General features: G+C 37.3%; 1 protein-coding gene across 1 annotated transcript in view; it reads right to left on the reverse strand.

Moving 5' to 3' along the window:
* Window positions 1-22,970, reverse strand: part of LOC120778944 (homeobox protein araucan-like) — a 133,440-nt gene that overhangs the window by 76,653 nt on the left and 33,817 nt on the right. Inside the window, exon 2 of the mRNA XM_040111005.1 lies at window positions 15,154-15,762. Coding sequence (XP_039966939.1) covers window positions 15,154-15,762 — 609 coding nt within the window. The remainder of the gene's footprint in view (window positions 1-15,153; window positions 15,763-22,970) is intronic.

Here is a 22,970-nt window from a genome sequence, read left to right on the forward strand (position 1 = left end):
GCATGAGAATATTTGAAGGAGGTTTAGAAATATTCATACATATATAGTACATAACACATAATATTAACAGCAATTAATATATCAATATAAAAGCTAATAATACTCCAAATCACAATCTTCTCGAAGATGTCACTACTTCTAAGGAACTAGAACTCATTCTATTCTATTATTCTAAATAATATTTTTGTTACAAGTGGTTTTCAAGAGAAATAAAGCAGATAACTTGGGTGATCCCAAGTTGACAGACCACGTGTGAGTCGTGTTAAGCTGTCATGTTAGTATTATTCAGTAATATGTATTTGGCATTTCACCATGGAAATACTTACTGCCTGAACAACGTTTACAAATCGTTCAACTTGATTACGAACATTCACGTTCTCTAAAGAATTTGTTTCGAGCGCTTCGCTCAACTTATGGTCAATATAATTGGCTTACTGTGCGTACTATTCGCAACACCATCCCATCTTGAGACCCAGCATTCATTATTGGATAATATTCGACCGAGTGGACACCGTCCAGCGCGCAGTGTAGAAAATATAGCAGCCGTAGCTGAGTGTGTACACGAAAACCTTGAAGAAGTCGATTCGGCGCCGTTCACAATAACTCGGACTGACATATGGAACGACTTGTCGCATTTTACATTAAGATCTTAAATTAAAAGCGTAAAAAATATGGCTTGTGCAGAAATGAAGCCGCTCGACCTTCCTAAGCTAGTTACCAGTCGGAAATGCTCCAGAACGAATCGTCGGAAATTGAGCTCAATGTAATTTTCTTTAAAAAAGAAGGGAACCTCGAAATGGAACCCATTTTTCTAGATGAAATAAAACACATGAGCCGAGAGCCTAATTTTTGCCTACTATTTTGCAGCAATTGGGATCGTGCGTAGACAAACGACTTTTCGCTCACCGGGCGAAATAATGAGCTAACTAAAAATCTTTAGTTATGGCTCTCTAGTATTCCCATTGACTGCAACATTATGGTCGTTAAATTAAAGTCCTTTACCCATGATCAATGGTACACCAAACATTAACTTTTGAGAATGTTACGGTGTCTCACTAATGGCTTTTCTTGTAGATTATCATCACTACAAATGCGACAATTTTGTTTATTAATATATCCTTTCAACCACAAGTGAGCTTCATCGCTGAGCATATTCTTCTGAAAATCGGAATCGCTTATTCACTTTACGTTGGCAAACTTTGGATTGATTTATATTGCCCACATATAGGAGTGCAAAAGTGGGTCTATTAAGTAAAATACTGGCTGCACTGCGAAAAAATTACCCTATTCGGCAAAGAAAAAGGTGCGCTTTCATCATAACAATGCAGCGGCTCAAAGTTCTGTTATTTTCACTATTTTTCTGTTATTGAATTATCTAGGTTTACTTGGACAGCTTAGAACTCCGGTTCGCTGTGCTACATAAAACTCCCATATAATAGATCAATAGACCCTTATAAGTTTGAGCCTATCACAAATTTCCGAATGTTTTACAAAGTCTTACAAATAGGCCAGACAATGCAAGACAAAGTGCCGGGATATTTCTAGCTCACCCTTCACCATAACTTTGACAATTTGCATCCGATAACATATTTAGCTTTACCTGAGGAGCACCTTTTGGACAGTAATCAGTAAGAACACCTATGATGGCGGCAAGATGAAGTTTGTTGCGGGCAAGTAGTTAGAAGATCTCTTGCGTATTACTGTTTGCTTAACGGATTTTACTGTCGCGCAGGACCAGATCGTCGACCTGCCCCTGCTAAGCGCCTGCGAGGTTCATTGGTTCAGTGCTATCCTGCAATTCGGTCCCAATCCAATATGAGCGGGTGCAAGACTAGCTCGTCTGCTTTGCAGTTGCCAATGATTCCCGATATGACCAGGCCCCCGAACGAGTCTGATGATGAAGTCGCTGGCTGATATTTCTAGTGAAGACAGAAACACCTTAACTAGTTTTGAGTGCTCAGTTAGTGAATTCTCACCTTTCTGTGGCATCTTACCGAGTGAGAATTCCCTACCTTGCAACCTTTGTCGCTTGATCGAAGATTGCAGCTCGTTTCACCCCACTTCGCTCGCGACGCACACTGTAAATGAGCACACTGTTGTAAATAAGTCTCTTATATTTTCGGTGGCACTGAGTAGATATTCTATATTAAATCGATAAAAAATTCAAAATAACGAATCTAATATGGCCGATAAGATTCTCCAAAAGAATTTATGAAAAATTTACGAAAAACAAAAAAAGAACGTAATAGGCATTGAAGTAGGTGCAAAAAATGCCCACTACAAGACAGACGAAATATAACTCTAGTTCGATTGGTCACACAAGTCTTCGAAACTTTGTTCGTCGAAGTCTAAATTCTCTTCATCGAATTCTTCGTCGATCACTTTGCCTTTGTTGACTTCTTCGTCGATCAAATTCCTGCGTCCTTTCTGAGATTTAAGAAGTCTGTATAGCCTCGCGGAGCCGGTTAAAGACATCCCGCACAGATTAATTCTTGATGGATAGATTCTTGAAGTCTTCCAGCCGAACTGCGATATTACATCACTGCGGATATTATGTGTTGGGAGATTATTTCGGTTTCTTGAGCCTACTCGGATAATTGCCCAATTGGAAATTGTACGTGGGAGATTATTTGGTGGCCGTGCATTAAAATTTTATGAATGTGTGGGTGGCATCCGATACCAGCTGTGCAGAGCAAATTTTTTTGTATTTAAAGCAATATATCCATTAGGTTTTAACACAAGATAATGCTTAAAAATTATGTACACTCCTCGAATTAATTCAACGTCTATACCCAAAATCTCTGCGGATATTTCATAATTTCTGGAAAAAGTTCTTGCGGAATTTCCATAGTTAGTATTACGACTTCCTTGCCTTGGGAGTTCAGCTATTAAACCTAAACGTTCTGTGATTACATCCTGGATTATCGAACAACGGTGGATCGAAGATTGACACTAGTTTGGCCCCACTTTCTCTTCGCTCGCGCCGCTTAGCAACTTTTTGGCTCACTAAAGTGTGCAAGCATACTGTCCAGATCCCTGTTCAGCCTGCTGAGGCTCCCTATGAACTTATTTAATTTAACTTGATCTACTAGTGCTGGAAATTCCGCCTCGTCCTTCAGCCCTACATCTTCCTTTTCTGTGGTCAGCTTCGTACCGATTTCCACTAACCCACAACTGCTGGAGACGATAAGCCGCGTCTCCCGGTTTCGCCATCATTATCTATGATAATATCAAATTGCTTTCGCATCCACTGTATTAACACAATTTTGCCTCCAAGGACATTTATCTGTTACAAGGGGCTATATATAATATATTTGCACTTTTATTTTGTTTAATAAAGAATTTGAAAACTAAGATTTCTGCAAACAAGCAAATAAATAGTAACATATCACTTGTCAGCGCTATTTACATAATTAACACAGATACGTCAAGTGGCTTGAAAGAAACGACGTTATTATGACTGTGAACGTCACAAAACCATTACGTACACGTTTCTACAAATTTATGATATTGGAATGCTTAAGCAAAATTTATTTCGTTATCTCGCTAGAGTGAGAAATTTTTTTCATATGCACCGTTATGCTTAAGATTTACTGATATTTTCCATGTTATTATAAATATATATAAAAAATCTCTTCAATTAAATATATATCTATATTATTAATAAGTTTTTGTATTTTATTGTTTGTGCTAATGTGACTTACACACGCGACTGGGCTACATAGTTGCCTATTTATTGGATTTCCTAACACTCATGTGTGAAACACACACACACATGCAAGCGCATTATGTTAAGTCAAGTAAATAGCATTTGGAAATGCTTGCAGTGCTGTGAAATCTAATAAATAATAAATAATAAGCATGTGTACTTTAAGTGTGGCACTGAAAGCCAGCACAGCAGCAACCAGCTAATTACAAGCAAACCAATTTTTCACAATCGTGGCGCGCATTGCAATTTTATATATATATGTGTTTTAATATGTATGTGGGGATGTGCAAACGTGTGCAAAATAAATGCGAAATTCTCTAGTGCAGTTTGCAAAGAAAATGCGTTGCGCATGCGCATGCGCATTCACACGAATGCGCGCCTTTAATAGCCACACGCACGTCAAGCAACACAAATACAACTACAAACACATATATAGTATTTGCTCGATATAAATGCACACGCGCTCGCACCTCGCGATTCGCTGCGACTTAATGCAGTCAAAACAATTAGATCGCTTAATTAGTAGGGTGCTCTTGCGGGCCGTGCGCGTACATGAGTGCTAACGTACCATCCATTATTGATTTCACGTGCGTTTTCATGCTTCGAAAAATAGGCGTTTGCGCAAAAATAATTACCTTGATATTTATGTGTGTCTAACTATAAAAGAAATATTGTGAAAAAATACACACAAACAAATATTTATGAGTTGCCTGGCAAAATCTGAGTTAACACTAACTTTTTATACCCTGAACAGAATATAATATATTTTTTAAGATATTTGCAACACTTAGGAAGCGTCGGAGACCCTAAAGAGTATATATTTAAATAATCTATATGACAAGCTTAGTCGATTTAGTCATGCCCATCTCTCTGTATATACTTGAACTAGTCTCTCCGGTTTCGAGCTATCGATCTGAAATTTGCCTCACGCCTTGCTCTCCCTAAGAAGCTGCTCGTTTGTCGGAATCGGTGATATCGGACTTCTAAAGCGTATGGCTGCCATACAAACTGATCGCTGAAAAGCAAGTGCATGGACAACTTTTTCATTTCACGAGACATCTTCGTAAAATTTAGCAAGAATTATTTTCTACAGCAATGACGCAAACTCCAAAGAAATTGTTCAGATCAAACAACTATAGCATATAGCTGCCATACAAACTGACCGATCAGAACCAAGTGCTTGTATGGAAAGCTATTCCATTTGACGAAATATCTTTATCAAATTTGGTATGAAGATTTCTCGATAGCAATAGCACAACCTCCGAAGAAATTGTTCAGATCAAACAACTATAGCATATAGCTGCCGTACAAACTGACTGATTAGATTCAAATGCTTATATGGAGAACTCTTCCATTTGACGAGATATTTTCATAAAACTTGGCATGGTTTTTTTTTGAAAGCAATGGTGCAATCCCTGAAGAAACTGTATATGATCGAATCACTATAGCACATAGCTGCCATACAAACTGACCGATAAAAATCAAATACTTGTATGGAAAGCTCTTTCATTTGACAAGATATCTTCATCAAATTTAACATGAATTATTTTTGAAAGCAATGGCACAATCTCCACAAAAATTGTTCAGATCAAATCACTATAGCATATAGCCGCCATACAAACAAACCAATGAAAATCAAGTTTTTGTAAGAAATATTTTGCATTTGTATACGTGAAGGGTATTATAGCTACGCTACAACCGAAGTTATGTTTTTTCCCCTGTTTGCTTTAAAGTTATGCTGCGCACATGTCCGTATGTCTGCATGTATGCGTTGGCATCTGTCAGTCAACCTGAAATGATAAATAAGATTGCTCATACGCTCCGTTGCACGCTTGAAGCATGAATGCCTGTTTGGATTGGCAGTTGACTATGCTGTGGCATGGCAGTGACTTTGCGGTACACATGCTTAAGTGTATATGTGTGTGTTTTATATGCAATATCTTACGCATGTGCGTATTGTTGTTGTGATGCGTTCAACTGCCGACAGTTTACATGCGTGCGTGCGGGTCGTGTATGGCGTTGGCTTACTCTTCGCTAGAAAAGTGCGTAGCTGCCAACTTTTTACTTATTTTTTTACGGTAAAAGATAAAATGCCGCATTCTCTTAACTCATTAGCGGATTATGACTGCTTTAACAGTAGCTTATTAAATATAATTTTTTGCTTTTTAAGTGCCTATCAATTTTGTTCGTGAAATAATTGCATTTATAAATGTATGTATGTACGTATGTGTGAATTTTATCATACACTCCACTCAACGCACAATTGCCTGCACGCATGTGCATAGCAGCTCTAAGTGGCAACCGGCAACCAACAATAAAATCTATATTATATAGCGAACAACATCATTAGCAATGTGAGTAATAGCAAAAAATTGCAAATTCGCAGCTCAATTAAAGTTTTCTTCAAGAAAAGCGCGAAAGCATTTGCGAAAAAATTTCATACAGGCAAGCTTACATATATGTACATATCTGTATTATATCTTAATATATATACGCTACATATCTAGTTCCACGATCCGGCTTTGCCGTTCTGCAGCATACCTATAATTTTTCACAAATTTGCACATACTCGTACTACCAATGGGCTGTGCCACTCTAATGTTCAACAATCACTTTTACACAATAATTACGCAGCGCGAATGTTTTAATTCTATATTTCAAATAACCAACGTGCATTGCCTGCACACATACGCACACACATGTATATGTCGGTGTTTGTGTGTTCTCATATTGAATTTCATTTCATCTTGTTCACCCTAATTTTATTGCAACGCGTTGCAATTGGCTTCTCACTCCGCATAATGCATTTTAGTTGCTATAAATATTTATTACTGTTTATGTCTTTTAAAAATGATGAATAGCTATAGAACATGCCACCGAAAGTTGCATGCGTTGCTGTGTGTTTGCTGTTAGTCATTCACTTAAGTTTGCAAATTATACAAAAAGCTACAAAGCCAATTGACATGGTGCACCGCTGTGAGCCAACATGTTTGTATGTATATAGGTATGTTTGTGCTCAGTGCTGACGGCGTATTAAGTAGTTTATTACTAGGAGATCATATATATGTATGAATGAGTTGGGTTAAACTATATTATACTAAATATAATATTATGTATATACGATTAATAGACAATATATTTGATAAATAATGGAAATATTATATTTTTTTTGGTATATAGTGAGTTTCTTCCTCTATAGGTGATATTTCTGGCATACATTTTAATATGTAAGCCATATGATTTTCAATATGACTTTCACCAGAAGGATAAGTTCAAGCGACTGTAGTTGCAGGAGATTATCATTAAATTCACTAATGGATATACTACACAAGTAAGCATTTCAACTACATTTCTCAGTGCTGTTCTCTTGCAGAAGACTTAATTACATATAAGAAGACATACCGATTTTTCAGTGAGGTCGAAAGAGAAATTGAAAACCACAAGGGATCTTCCAATAAAAATGAAACGTGACAAAGACCCATACATCGAGCGAAATGAGTAAATGAGATAATGGCTGACAAGAACATAACCCGACAATTTCAACAGCAGGTTTTAAAGTGGTTCGAATTTCACTAAAAATTAATAACTTTAATCTACTCTTATCTCGGGTGTAAGCACATCCGCTGTATCTTAAGTAACTGTTCAATTAAAAACACGAAAATTTGGAACAATCCTTGTAGAAAACGCCATTTAAATATCACATAGAAACCATCAGTTCGCTTTAGTGTAAAAGAGTATCGCCTATTCACCATTCCATTATTGTGTTAAAAAGGTGAGATGCTAAGCTTCATTTAACCAAAATAATAATTAAATTTGAGGAATTGAAAAAAAGTTACTGCTGTTCAAAAATGAGTGAAAATAATGAAGAAATTCGCTATATTTTGTATAAAAAGGGGAAGATTGCCACGCAAGCCAAAAATGAAATTTGTGAAGTTTAAGGAGACGATGCTGCATCAGTTCGTGTAGCACAACAATGGTTCGCTCGCTTCCGTTCCAGAAATGTCGAAATTTCGATTTACACTGATGGAAAAATGTCTCTAGCGGAAAAATGTCAAAAAGTGGTCGACCAAAATGGTACATATTGGTTTATTTATTTATTGGTATAAAAATAAAAAAAAAATAAGGGTAGAAGTTTAATTAGAAATACGAAAATACTTTTTCGACTATCCAATTCACAGCTGTAAAAGGTGAATAAACGCACGGCATGAAATGAAAATGAAGGTATTTGATGTCATGATATATATTCAAAGTCAACGTTTCGGGGAGAGTGGTGAAGACACCACCTATTTTCAACTGCAAACAACATTATAATGTTATTGTTGACAGCAACTAAGCAACGAACTTATTGGGTTCAGGGCATTAGAACAAAATTTGGGTCTGGCAGTGAACGTAGGCAAGACGAAATATCTCCTGTCATCAACAAACAGTCGTCGCACTCGCGACTTGGCTTTCACGTCACTGTTGACAGTCATAACTTTGAAGTTGTAGATAATTTCGTCAATAATGTCAGCCTGGAAATCCAAAGCAGGATAAATCTTGCCAACAGGTGCTGCGGACTAAGTAGGCAATTAAGAGTAAAGTCCTTTCTCGACGAACAAAAGCCAAACTTTATAAGTCACTCATTATTCCCGTCCAGCTATATCATGCAGAAGCATAGACGATGACAACATCTGATGAGTCGACGTTACGAGTTTTCGAGAGAAAAGTTTTGCGAAAGATTTATGGTCCTTTGCGCGGTGGCCACGGCGAATATCGCATTCGATAGAATGCAATACCCACCGGGGAAGCAGAGGAAGGGGAAAACCTCCACTCCGTTAGAAAGACCAGGTGGAGAAGGACCTGGCTTCGCTTGGAAACTTTTATTGGCGCCACGTAGCGAAAAGAAAAGACGACTGGCGCGCTGTTGTTAACTTGTTTTTAACAGTTTTTCTTGGGTTTAGACAACTTATGGCAATATGCTAAAGGCATTATTCGCGGAAAATTGTATACCGTTATATTAGTTGTTTCTTGATTTGTACAAGTAAAAGAAAAGGTCAGATGGAAAGGAAGATAGAGTTTGAAATTGAAAGTGGGCGAGGTTGCAGTCCGTTTTCGCTCATTTTAGCACTGGGACATATGTAGGAATGTTAGTTGACACATTTCTATGAACTATCGAACTATATAGCATAAGTTCGTCTGCAGAGAAGTCATTGTGAAAACGACTCTCAGCAAAGATTGTTTTTTGGCTCTAGGAATCCATAGTTAAGCCTATGATATTCTATGAAATATTTGTTTGGTGGAAGACGCTTAAAAAACTACAACCGCGAAAAATTTCGCGAGCGTTCTTCAGTATTTGTGGTGCTCTACGAACCGCACTAACTATCGCATTGAATGTTTTGCTGAATATGGCACCAGTGGACATAGCTGCGAAAGCTGCCCTCAGACTCCCACATATACACTCTGGAATCCTCTCCTCCTTTTATTTCATCGCCAAAATTTTATTACCACGCCGCCGAATCTAGCCCTGGATGTCACTTCTCTGCTCATATATATTCGAGAGAGGCATGGGAGGAAAGGAGCAGCTGAACGTGAGCTTTTTTATGGATGGATCAAAGCTTGCTTGGGTTTGTGGAAGAGTACACAAACGGGAACTTTCCATCAGCTTCAGTTTTAAGCTTCATGGCCAGTGCAGCGCCTTTCAAGCGCTAACATAAAGGTAACAGTAGATCTACTGCTCCGGAGCGCAGCTTCCTTCAGAGTGATGACTAACCACTCCGATGGTAGGACAGCGATTCAAGAGTAGTGAACGGATGTCTTAGACTAGTTTGGGTAAATGGTCACGGCGGTATTGCAGGAAACTTTAAGGCTGATGAGTTTGCCAAAGAAAATACTTCAGTCCCAACTACTGATAAATGAGAATCAGTAGGAGCTCAGTTGGCAAATTGTATTTCACTACTGGACTGTTGAGCCTCAGAGCAAATCAGCATGTACTGGTCGACTACCAGCAGCTGTGCATTCGCAAAGTCTTTTGATCCCAAGGTAAATCGTAAGAGGTCTAGGATACTTTTCGTTCTCATCAATGTTCACAATTCCATGGTTATAGGAGTTCTAACTGCATACTCATCGATCGGGATTCATGCGGTAAGATTGAACATTTAATCAGATGCCAGCTGCACCAGCTGTTTTGAAGGATATAACATAGAATCAACTCAACACTTCCCCCTTGAATATTCTACTTTTGCCAGATCAAGGCAAAAACAACTCACATCGCATACTTTTAGACATACTGAAGAAATAGGAGAATAAAAATCAAAAATCAAACTAACCTAACCTAAAATATATACAAAAGATTTATATATGTTATGGTTTAAGATCAGTGCTCCTAATTTTTGCATTTTGAAATAAAATTATACGGCAAGAAATCTAAAGTTACAAAGTCAGCTTTAGATGAGAAAACTTTTGTTACACAACTCGTAATTTTTAAATATGTATAAGAGTATATACATATGGAACATATATTGACTTTATTCCGTTTAATTAAGTACTTGAATTCAGTAAAAGTTTTAGTAGTTAGTAGTATTCTCAATTATCTCTCATTGAATTTTAATCGGTTATGTTGATTATCGCTAAGATACACATAACTGCAATATTTTACTTGTATGTCTACATAAGCTTTGAAAAATAATCTCGAGACAAGCCAAAGACATAAAACAAAACCACAACAAAATGTGTGGCATCATATTACAACACATTACAAAAACAATGGCGTAATTAACAATAAAGCCAATATACATATGCAAAACTAATTGCAAAACTAATTTGTGACATTTACAATAATTGTTGTCATAACATGAGCACATTAACCCGCCAGACGGACGGACGTCACATTAAACTGGCAGGCAGGCAGAGATGCATACCGAGTAAGCATGAATAGCTAGAAATGCACCAGGTGCTGACAGCACTGCACACGGCTCGGCAGAAGGGAGATGGTTGATAGGCATCGAAGCTCAGCTACTCATTCGGCTTCATGCGGTTCAGCGATGAGTGGAAACTTGAGAAGCATTAAGCAGAAAAAGATGCTACAGACATACTATAAAAAGGCGAGGCGAAGCAAAAATAAAATGCACATAAGACTTTAAGTGTAAATAATACCAACAACAGCATAACAATTAAAACAAAAACAACAATACACAGAAAATAATAACAATAATCGTCAAAGCTGAACAACTTCCATAATACGCTGGAAGACAACCATAGCATTTACGTATGTGAATATACGCGTACGTATGTATGATACTCTTAATACTGAAGGTGGATTGCACCGGCATATACCAGCAGGAAAACGCAAGGGTTTTTCCCCTTTTCTCGTTGATATTTTTGATGGATCGTAAATGATGTTTTCAGAATTCTCAGAGGGATGATTACAGAGCAAGCAACAATCCGTGGGTCTTTTTTTAGACACCTTAAGATTCACCGTCCAATGGATGAGCCAAGAAAGACTATCGTATATTACATTCTAGTAGACTGATGATTTCAGCTGGAACGGACTCATAGCGTTTTTAACATGTCCGTCGATGTTAGAAAAATCGGAAAAAGCAATATCGGCCGAAGATTTGATTCTTGTTTTTAGAAGAGCAATCGCACAGTGCAAAGAAAAACCAAATTTCTTTGAAAATGATGGCGATAAGAACGTAACTGGCAATGGCGACCGGTAATGCGCCATGATGACAAACTAATTGTTACCAGAAATTGAAGCTCTTGATCTCGTTGATATTTGGTTTCAACAAGACTGCGCCACTTCCCACACAGCGCATAAATCAATGGATTTATTGAGAGAATACTTCGGTGAGCAGATAATTTCCCTTTTGGGTCGGTCGATTAGCCACCAAGTTCGTTTGATATCATGGTGATATGTAAAGTCTAAAGTCTTTGCGGACAATCCCGCTCTGAAGTTTCTGTGTTTTTTCTTTAAAAAAATAGGGATCCTCGAAATAGATCACCCTTTAGTATTGCCAGTCCACCAATTGGCGGTGAGCTGAGAAGCTGTTTACGAGAAGACGAAGTCAGAACAGTGATGTGGAACGTGTTTCGGAACTCGCAAGTTATGATCTTTATCTACTATCTGGAGAAAGGCCGCCAGGGGGCGCTATTCAATATAAGAACACAGCAGCTTCTCTCAATATTATCAAGTTAATCGAATCAGTTTAGGAAATGCTATTCAATCCGACATCAGCTTTGGTTCAGGGTGACATCCTTTTGTTTACAAGCTTCAAGACGTCACTTCCTGAGGAGAAATATGAATCGAGTGAGAAGTATATCGCCGCCATGAAGGACTGCTTTGCAGACCATCAAAAGTCTAAAGAAGTTGGAGCGTCGCTCGGTCAAGTGTATCGAGCTAGAAGGTATAGATCTGCGTACTGGATCGCTTCCCAACTTGGGTCATCATCAATAAACTTCGTTAAAAATTACTTCGAAATCCTTGGGATAAAAATTCATCTAATGGTGCTAGGAAGCTGTTAACAGCTTTCAAAAGAAAAGGTATATTCCATTCCAGAAGATTATATAAAAAGTCAATATTGTCACATTTTCAAGTTGAGCGATATTTTTTTAATAAGAAAATTGCTCTAAGTCGCTATGCGAACAGCAGAATCACCAGTTTAGGTTTTCCAACCGGGGCAAATATTACTGCAAAGCGCAAATAAGACGCAACTCTATATGATGCTTAGATGCAACAAACAACAACAATCAAAATAGCATAAAAACAACAGTGAACAATAATAATAATAATAATAACGAATGCAATAATAACAACGTCAATGGCACAAAAGCTCCGTGAAGCATAAACCTTCAACTTGCAAAAGCAAAACAAATGTGCCAAATGCCAAGCAAAGTCGGCGAACAGAGGAAAACGAAGCGAAATTAGTGGAAATGGGAAATGCGAAATGCAAATCCGCAAACCGCAGTCGAACAAGAAAAGTACACCAACAATAAACCGAATAAGCAGACGGCATGACACACAGACATCTACATATGTAGGCAGCCAGAGGAATAACAACAAAAATCCGCTGGGTACCCGCAATAAAAGCAAAAACAAAAGGCAAAATGACAGTGACATTTAGTTCGCCGAGAGGTGACTGTATTACCCCACAATGTGTCTATTTGTGGACAATAGCGCTGGCGGTTCTGGCGGTTGCATTATTGTTGTTGTGGCTTAGGGATGGTGGTGGGCGCTAGAGAATTAGCCACAAATGCCCGCAAAGCAACTGAATAAATGAACACAAAATACTTTACAAGCTTATAAACGAAACGACAAATATAGACAACAAATGGGAAAGCGAAATAAGAGCATAATGCAACAATAAACGGCATATATTTTAACGGTATATAGGTATACTATGTGCATGAACGCGAGCGGAACTGAGAAATTTCTACCAAATATTAAGCGAATAGTGAGCGTTTGAGCAGGAGCTTTAAGCACCTGTCGAAATTGTTGAAAAAGTGAATTATTTTCTAGAAAAATATATGAAAATTGTATGTTTTTCGTAACCAACTCACAGAAAAGCCTAATTTGTCATATATATGTAACTGATTTGAGTTGAACGCATTGCACCTGACAGGAGTTGCAGTAAGGATTGCAAACTAAAAGAACTATGTATGTAAGTGTGAAAAAACTGTGAAATCTCCTCCAAACTTTCTAAAGCTGCGAGATTCGCATTGATCTCGCAACTTCGGCACTGCCAACAAAGAAGTATTGCGATGTTTTCACATCGTCTTCTTTCAAGCAGCTTTCACAATTTTCATGCGGTAAGCTGTTTAACCCTACTGCGTGTACAATAAGAAGACAATGACCGATTAGAATGCTTTCCAAGATCAAGCGTGATCCAGCTATTTATGTAGTTGTAAGACGCAAGGAGACAGCAGAGCTCCAATCTGTCTCCATTCTACCGAAGAGGAGAATGAGATGCCTATTCTTGCCGATTTATCAGCTTTATAGCTGCCAGCGATTTCGTTATGGTCTGGTTGAGTCGTCTTCAAATGTAAGTATTAACATACATTATGAAACAAGTAAAAGGATATTTTAATTTAAATTCCCCGGATAAATCACATTTCAAAAAAAAAATATTTTGTTAAGTTTGTAGGACTGTCCTTAATTACTAAGCCAAATATGTGCGCGATCTGTCAACCAGTTTGTTTACAGCAGCTGCTTAAGTCGGTACACCTCAGCAGAGCGTTGCGATTTTTACAATGGATAAAAACATCGAACAAAAAATTTATCTCAAAGTTTGTATTTCTAACCAAATTTCGTGTGCAGAAACCTTAAGAATGTGGTAAAGGGCTTACGGTGATTCAGTTTTATCATAAACACAAGCACAAGTGATAAAAAGCCTTCAAAGACGTCGAAGACGTCGAACATTGAAGATCTGCCTCGTTCTGGACGACCTTGGACCTCTTCAACTGTTGAAAAATTTAGTGCTTGAAATTCAAGTGTTACAGAAATGGGAAGAGAGCTCGGCATCTCTCACGAGTCCGTTCGAATGATGCTGGCAGATATTTTGGTTATGAAACGCAAAAAACTCGTCCCGAAAAAGCTGGATTTTTTTCAAAAAAGTAACGTAAATACATCTCTTGGGACATGCTTGATTGTGCGAAATCCGATCCACATTCATGGAGGGCATTATAACTGCCGATGAGACGTGAGTTTATGAGTTTGACATACAAACAAGTCAACAGTCATCAGAATTGAGGAAAAAAAACGACCCGAAACCACAAAAAACACTCCAAAACCGTTTAGAAATCAAGGTGATGATCACTGTTTTTATCGATATTCGTGGTTTGGTTCATCAGGAATTTATTCCGAAGAGTCAGACGGTCAATAAAGAGTTCTACTTGACCGTATTGAGGCATTTCCGTGAGAACATTGCTCGAAAATGGTCGAAATTGTGGAAGAACAATTAATGGATTTTACAGATGATAATACACCATCGCATCGAGTCACGATTGCGACCGAATTTAAAGCTAGAAACGCAATGAATACAAACTCATACAAACCGATCGAAAAAAATCGGTTGCTTATACCGATTTTGTTTTTGTTTTGGCAAGTTATCTATACGAAATTTGCATGGACTATTGTCCAGGACGAAACTATAATCTCCAAAAAAATTGTTCCTATCGGACTGTTACAGCATACAACTGATTGGCAAACAGGTCAAACCAAGTCAAGATAAAACCTTCATAAAATAAACTTTTTTCATTTCATTTCATTTTTTTTAGCTAAAAATTTTAGTAATTTTGGTAACCGAGCAAGTGCTAGAGAGATATACTGTTAGTTGAATGGAGAAACAGCCTCTAACATCACAGTCGCAAAATAACTATAAATCAGTGATAATATTGTTTTCAAAAACACATTGCGATTAAAACGGATAGTTTTGTACATAAGTAAATATTCTCTAAATGTTCTGACTTACCAAACTTGAGTAGAAGGGTCCACTGTCGACGCTAATACTGGGATACGGATTCTGCTCATTAGAGGGGTATGGTGTACCGTACACACCGACGCTAGGCGTTTGTACACCTGCCGAAGCTGCTACTGCCGCTGCCGACTGCATACGCGCATAACTACTTAAAGCCAAACGAGTTGGATCGTATTGACACGAACATACCGTTTGACCTGTCATCGGATCTGTCATAACAGGTCGACCATTATCACAGCAAACTGCGCCTGCGGACAGCGGGTGTTGTGCTACTGAAGGTGGTGGTGGTAAACCCGTCATTGGATCAACAGTTGCACATGTGCCATATGGTTCCAAGGAACTGCTGTCGATGCTGCCACTCGCACTGGCGCTACTGCCTGCCGCGCTGGGTGTGCCAGTATTTGAAGGTTGCGAGGCGGGATCGGGCGTTAGTGTGCCGCTATTGAGGTCGACACCACCAGCTCCACCAGTACTGCTAACATTACTGTCATGTCCATTGGAAGGCGGACTGATCGAGGCAGGTGGATGGGCAGGAGTCGTGGCGGCTAACGGAGATGGTGAGATTGGATGCAGATTGGATAAAGCACCACCGGCCGTGAGATACTGGAAATAGAAAAAGTATTAAACACCATTATGTAGAACACATATACATATGTTCTCTGGATATCTAAAATAGGGTTTCTATACAATTTGAGGAGAGAATATTGCTTTCATATAAGTAGAGAGCTTTGGTATAAAAGTTTAAGTCATGCTCTCTCTCACTTGACCTTGATCATGCAGAGGTAACTGATCGGTCAAAACCAAACTTTTGGAAAGTAAACAGCCGCTTAGTTATTGAGTTATCGATCAGATGTTTTGCACACGTTCTTTTCTCCTCAAGAGACTGCTAATTTGTCAAATCCGCCGCTATCGGAACAATATAGCATATAGCTGCCACACAACCTGAACAATCAAATAGTATTGTAGCTTCGATGCAGCCGAAGGTGATCCTTTTTTTTGTTCACATATAAGAATCTCCGAGTGGGCATTTATACAACGAAACTGTATGATACTGAATTGAAAAATATAATATGGTGCTAATGCTAGGGTTAAAGGCGAAGCTTGAACTGAGAACCCAATATAAAACTATCTCGTTTTATTTGATACGGATGGGGTTAGTATAATTGTAATTTTTCTATAAAAAGGTGTTCGTTTGTCCGAACCGCCAATATCAGACCACGATAGTATATTCTTACCATACAAACTTATCGATTAAAATCAAGTTCTTGTGCACCTGTGAGTTGTGGGGTTACATGGTTTTCCTAGGGTAAAAAACAGCAAAAATTTGTTTCTCATATAAAAAATTAAATATTTTATTAGAAGTTTTATGGCAACAAACATACACTATTAACAAAGAATTTCCGAAATTTTTGGAAAACAAATTTTAATCTCGGCCATTTCGACGCCATTTCTGGTCACCCCTCTGAAAATAGATTCGCCCGCATAGGCAAAATAACTCTTTAGCGGATCATCTAAAGTGAAACAAGTAAGGAAGGGCTAAGTTCGGGTGTCACCGAACATTTTATACTCTCGCATGGTAAAGTGATAATCGAGATTTCATTATCCGTCATTTACATATTTTTTATATTAAGGTATAAAGTCGATTTTCTTGTATATACATCATTTAGCAATCGATATTGAGTTGCTTCAAATCATATATTCAACATGTTTAAGTTAATAAGCCTTCTTCATCTTACTGAAGTGGAATTAATGCCATAACGGCAGCGCATTTGGAAGAATTCCACAGCCCTATATTAAGGTATAAAGTCGATTTTCTTGTATATACACATTTAGCAATCGATATTGAGTTGCTTCAAATCATTTATTCAACATGTTTAAGTTAATTAGCCTTCTTCATCTTACTGAAGTGGAATTAATGCCATAACGGCAGCGCATTTGGAAGAATTCCACAGCCCTATATTAAGGTATAAAGTCGATTTTCTTGTATATACACCTTTAGCAACCGATATTGAGTTGCTGGAAATCATTAATTTAACATATTTAAGTAAATTAAAATTCTTCATCTTACTGAAGTTGACATAAAGCCATAACGGCAGTGCATTTGGAAGAGTTCCACAATCTTATATTAAGGTATAAAGTCGATTTTCTTGTATATACACATTTAGCAATCGATATTGAGTTGCTTCAAATCATTTATTCAACATGTTTAAGTTAATTAGCCTTCTTCATCTTACTGAAGTGGAATTAATGCCATAACGGCAGCGCATTTGGAAGAATTCCACAGCCCTATATTAAGGTATAAAGTCGATTTTCTTGTATATACACATTTAGCAACCGATATTGAGTTGCTGGAAATCATTAATTTAACACATTTAAGTAAATTAACATTCTTCATCTTACTGAAGTGGACATAAAAGCCATAACGGCAGCGCATTTGGAAGAATTCCACAGCCCTATATTAAGGTATAAAGTCGATTTTCTTGTATATACACATGAACTTATTTAATTTAATCCTGATCTACTAGTGCTGGAAATTCTGCCTCGTCCTTCAGCCCTACATCTCCCTTTTCAGTCTGACAACTCCTGGAAAGACGATAAGCCGCGTCTCCCGGTTTCATATCATTATCTAAGTGATAATATTAGATTGTTTTCGTATCCATTTGATTATCCGAATTTGGCCCCAAGAACACTTCTCTCCTCGTCCCAAGTGTCTATATACAATATATGCACTTATATTTTGTTTGATAAAGAATTTGAAAATCTAAGATTTCTGCAAACAAGCAAATAAATAGTAACATATCACTTGTCAGCGCTTTATTTACATAATTAACACAGATACGTCAAGTGGCTTGAAAGAAACGACGTTGTTAATGACTGTGAGACGTCACAAAACCATTACGTACACGTTTCTACAAATTTATGATATTGGAATGCTTAACCAAAATTTATTTCACGTTATCTCGCTAGAGTGAGAAATTTTCATATGCACCGTTATGCTTAAGATTTACTGATATTTTCCATGTTATTATAAATATATATAAAAAATCTCTTCAATTAAATATATATTATATTAATAAGTTTTTTGTATTTCCATTGTTTTGGTGCTAATGTGACTACATCACGCGACTGGGCTACATAGTTGCCTATTTATTGGATTGACTAACACTCATGTGTGAAACACACACACACACACACAAGCGCATTATGTTAAGTCAAGTAAATAGCATTTGGAAATGCTTTCAATTTTTATGAGAAATCTAATAAATAATAAATAATAAGCGATGTGTACTTTAAGTGGCACTGAAAGCCAGTTAATAAGCAGCGAACCAGCTAATTACAAGCAAACCACTTTTTCATTAATCGTGAATCAGTGGCGCGCATTGCAATTTTATATATATATGTGTTTTAATATGTATGTGAGGATGTGAAGCGTGAAATATGAATGCGAAAGTCTCTAGTGCGGTTGCAAAAGAAATGCCAGCATGCGCATGCTGCATGACCGCATTCACCTGCGAATGGCCTGCCGCCACGCCATAGCCACACGCGTCAACACAACACAAGTAACTACAAACACGCATATATAGTGATTGGTGCTCTGATATAAATGCACACGCGCTCGCACCTCGCGATTCGCTGCGACTTAATGCCAGTCAAAACAGACAGATCGCTTAATTAGTAAGTTATGCTTGCAGGGCCGTGCGCTGTACATGAGTGCTAACATTACCATCCATTATTATTCACGTGCGTTTTCATGCTTCGAATGCCAGGCGTTTCAGCGCAAAAATAATTACCTTGATATTTATGTGTGTCTAACTATAAAAGAAATGTTGTGGCGAAAAATACACACAAACAAATATTTATGAGTTGCTGCTTAAAATCTGAGTGTGAACATGGTAATTTTTGATACCTAGATCAGAATATAATATATTTACCAAGATATTTCGCAACGGTTTTAGGAAGCGTCGGAGACCCTAAAGAGTATTTAATGGTCTTAAAATAATCTTAGTATGATTTAAGTCGTTCATCTCGGCGTCATTGAACTAGTCTCCGGAGCCTCGATTCATCTGTATATGACTTGAACTACGTCTTGCCTCCCGGTTGCTCGTTTGTTTGAATTCCAGCGTGAATGACTTCAGTTTCATGCCGAGCAAACCTGTCGCTATCAGAAGCGTTGACACCCTCATTCATGTCCGAAACCGTGCGCCTGGCATCAACAACTTCAGTTGTGCCTGAAACAGACCAACAATCGAGTAAGCTGCCATACAAACTGGACCGACTGAACCAATCAGCCAGGCGGAAAGCATATTCACAAGAAGAAATATTCCTGACAATTTTGGAAAGAATTATTTTCTATTGACGCAACCTACGAAGAAATTGTTCAGATCAAACAACTATAGCATATAGCTGCCGTACAAACTGACCGCTGAAAATCAAATGCTTCTTAAAATTTGGCAAAAATCATTTTCTAAGGCAATGGTGCAATCTATGAAGAAATTGTACAAATCGAATCACTATAGCATATAGCTGCCATACAAACTGACCAATAAAAATCAAATGCTTGTATGGTAAGCTTTTCCATTTTACGAGATATCTTCATCAAATTTCGCATGAATCATTGTCTAAGGCAATGATGCAATTCCTGCAGAAAACGTACAGATCGAATAACTATGGCATATATTTGTCATACAAATTGAACTATCAGAATCAAGTGCTTGTATAAAAAGCTTTTCCATTTGACGAGATATCTTCATGAAATTTGGCGTGAGTTATTTTCGATGGCAATGATGTAACCTCCGAGGAAATTGTTCAGATCGAATAACTATAGCATATAGCCGCCATACAAACTGAACGATTGAAATAAAAAGCTTGTATGGAAAGCCTTTTCATTTGATAAGATATCTTCATCAAATTGGACATGAATTATTTTTTAAAGCAATGGCACAATCTCCGCAAAAATTGTTCAGATCGAATCATTATAGCATATAGCCGCCATACAAACAAACCAATGAAAATCAAGTTTTTGTAAGAAATATTTTGCATTTGTATACGTGAAGGGTATTATAGCTACGCTACAACCGAAGTTATGTTTTTTCCCCTGTTTGCTTTAAAGTTATGCTGCGCACATGTCCGTATGTCTGCATGTATGCGTTGGCATCTGTCAGTCAACCTGAAATGATAAATAAGATTGCTCATACGCTCCGTTGCGCGCTTGAAGCATGAATGCCTGTTTGGATTGGCAGTTGACTGTGCTGGGTGGCATGGCAGTGACTTTGCGGCATTACCATGCTTAAGTGTATATGTATTGTGTTTATATTCAATATATTACGCATATGCGCGTATTGTTGTTGTGGATGCGTCTCAAATGCCAACAGTTTACATGCGATAAGCAGTCGTGTATGGCGCGTTGGCTTACTCTTCCACGCTAGAAAAGTGCGTAGCTGCCAACTTTGCTTACTTTTTTTACGTTAAAAGATAAAATGCCGCATTCTCTTAACTCATTAGCGGATTATGACTGCTTTAACAGTAGCTTATTAAATATAATTTTTTGCTTTTTAAGTGCTTATCAATTTTGTTCGTGAAATAATTGCATTTATAAATGCCTATATGTATGTATGTGTGAATTTTATCATACACTCCACTCAACGCACAATTCTGCCTGCACGCATGTGCATGTAGCAGCGCTAAGTGGCAACCTGGCAACCAACAATAAAATCTATATTATATAGCGAACAACATCATTAACCATGTGAGTAATAGCAAAATTGCAAATTCACCAGCTCAATTAAAGTTTTCTTCAAGAGAAAGCGCGAAAGCATTTGCGAAAAAATTTCATACAGGCAAGCTTACATATATGTACATATCTGTATTATATCTTAATATATATACGCTACATATCTAGTTCCACGATCCGGCTTTGCCGTTCTGCAGCATACCTATAATTTTTCACAAATTTGCACATACTCGTACTACCAATGGGCTGTGCCACTCTAATGTTCAACAATCACTTTTACACAATAATTACGCAGCACGAATGTTTTAATTCTATATTTCAAATAACCAACGTGCATTGCCTGCACACATACGCACGCACATGTATATGACGGTGTTTGTGTGTTCTCATATTGAATTTCATTTCATCTTGTTCACCCTAATTTTATTGCAACGCGTTGCAATTGGCTTCTCACTCCACATAATGCATTTTAGTTGCTATAAATATTTATTACTGTTTATGTCTTTTAAAAATGATGAATAGCTATAGAACATGCCACCGAAAGTTGCATGCGTTGCTGTGTGTTTGCTGTTAGTCATTCACTTAAGTTTGCAAATTATACAAAAAGCTACAAAGCCAATTGACATGGTGCACCGCTGTGAGCCAACATGTTTGTATGCATATAGGTAGGTATGTGCTTAGTGCTGACGGCGTATTAAGTAGTTTGTAACTAGGAGATCATATATATGTATGAATCAGTTGGGTTAAACATGTTTCTGTGCAAGCGCTCATAAACAGAATATGATGTATACCCTATTAATAGACAATATATTTGATAGATAATGGAAATAGTATATTTTTTGGTATATAGTGAATTTCTTCTTCAATAGGTGATATTTCTGACGGTGCACTATTTTAACTTTCAATATGTAAACCATGTGATTTTCACGAGAAGGATAAGTTCAAGCGGCAAGTAGTTGCAACAGGTTAACATAAAATTCACTAATCGATAGCCTACATAAGTAAACATTTCAACTACATTTCTCAGTGCTGTTCTCTTTGCAGAAGACTTAATTACATATAAGAAGACATACTGATTTTTTCAATTGAGGTCGAAGAAATTAGAAACCACAAAGGGATCTTCCAAATAAAAATGAAACGTGACAAGACCATACATCAGGCAGTGAGTAAATGAGATAATGGCTGACAAGAACATAACCCGACAATTTCAACAGCAGGTTTTAAAGTGGTTCGAATTTCACTAAAAATTAATAACTTTAATCTACTCTTATCTCGGTTGTAAGCACATCCGCTAAATCTTAAGTAACTGTTCGATTAAAAAAAAGAAAAGTTAGACCGATTTTTGTAGGAACAGCCATTTAAATATCACATAGAAACCATCAGTTCGCTTTAGTGTAAAAGAGTAAAGCCTATTCACCATTCCATTATTGTGTTGAAAAGGGGAGATGCTAAGCTTCATTTAACCAAAATAATAATTACATTTGAGGAATTGAAAAAAAGTTACTGCTGTTCAAAAATTAGTGAAAATAATGAAGAAATTCGCTATATTTTGAAATTTTTGTATAATAAAGTGAAAAATGCCACGCAAGCCACCAGCGAAATATATGAAGTTTACGGATACGATGCTGTATCAGTTCGTTCAGTGCAACAATGGTTCGCTCGCTTCCGCACTAGAAATTTCAAAATTTCGATTTACTCTGATGGAATAATGTCTATGCGAAAAATGGCAAAAAGTGGTCGACCAAAACGGTAAATATTTGTTTATTTATTTATTAGTATGTATAAATATAAAAGAAAAAGTTGAAGTTTGAAAAGTTATACGAAAAGACTTTTTCAACTACCCAATTCACTGCTGTAAAAGGTGAATAAACGCACGGCATGAAATTAAAACAAAGGTATTTGATGTCATGATATATTTTCATGGTCACCGCTTTGGGGAGAGTCGTGAAGACATTACCTATTTGCAACTGCAAACACATTTATAATATTATTACTGACCGTAACTAAGCAACGAATTTATTGGGTTCAGAACATTAAAAAAAATTTGGAATTAACTTCTGAATTAGCTTTCTTATTTTTT

Source organism: Bactrocera tryoni, chromosome 5 (genome assembly GCF_016617805.1).
Source record: "Bactrocera tryoni isolate S06 chromosome 5, CSIRO_BtryS06_freeze2, whole genome shotgun sequence".
Classification (NCBI taxonomy): Eukaryota; Metazoa; Arthropoda; class Insecta; order Diptera; family Tephritidae; genus Bactrocera; species Bactrocera tryoni.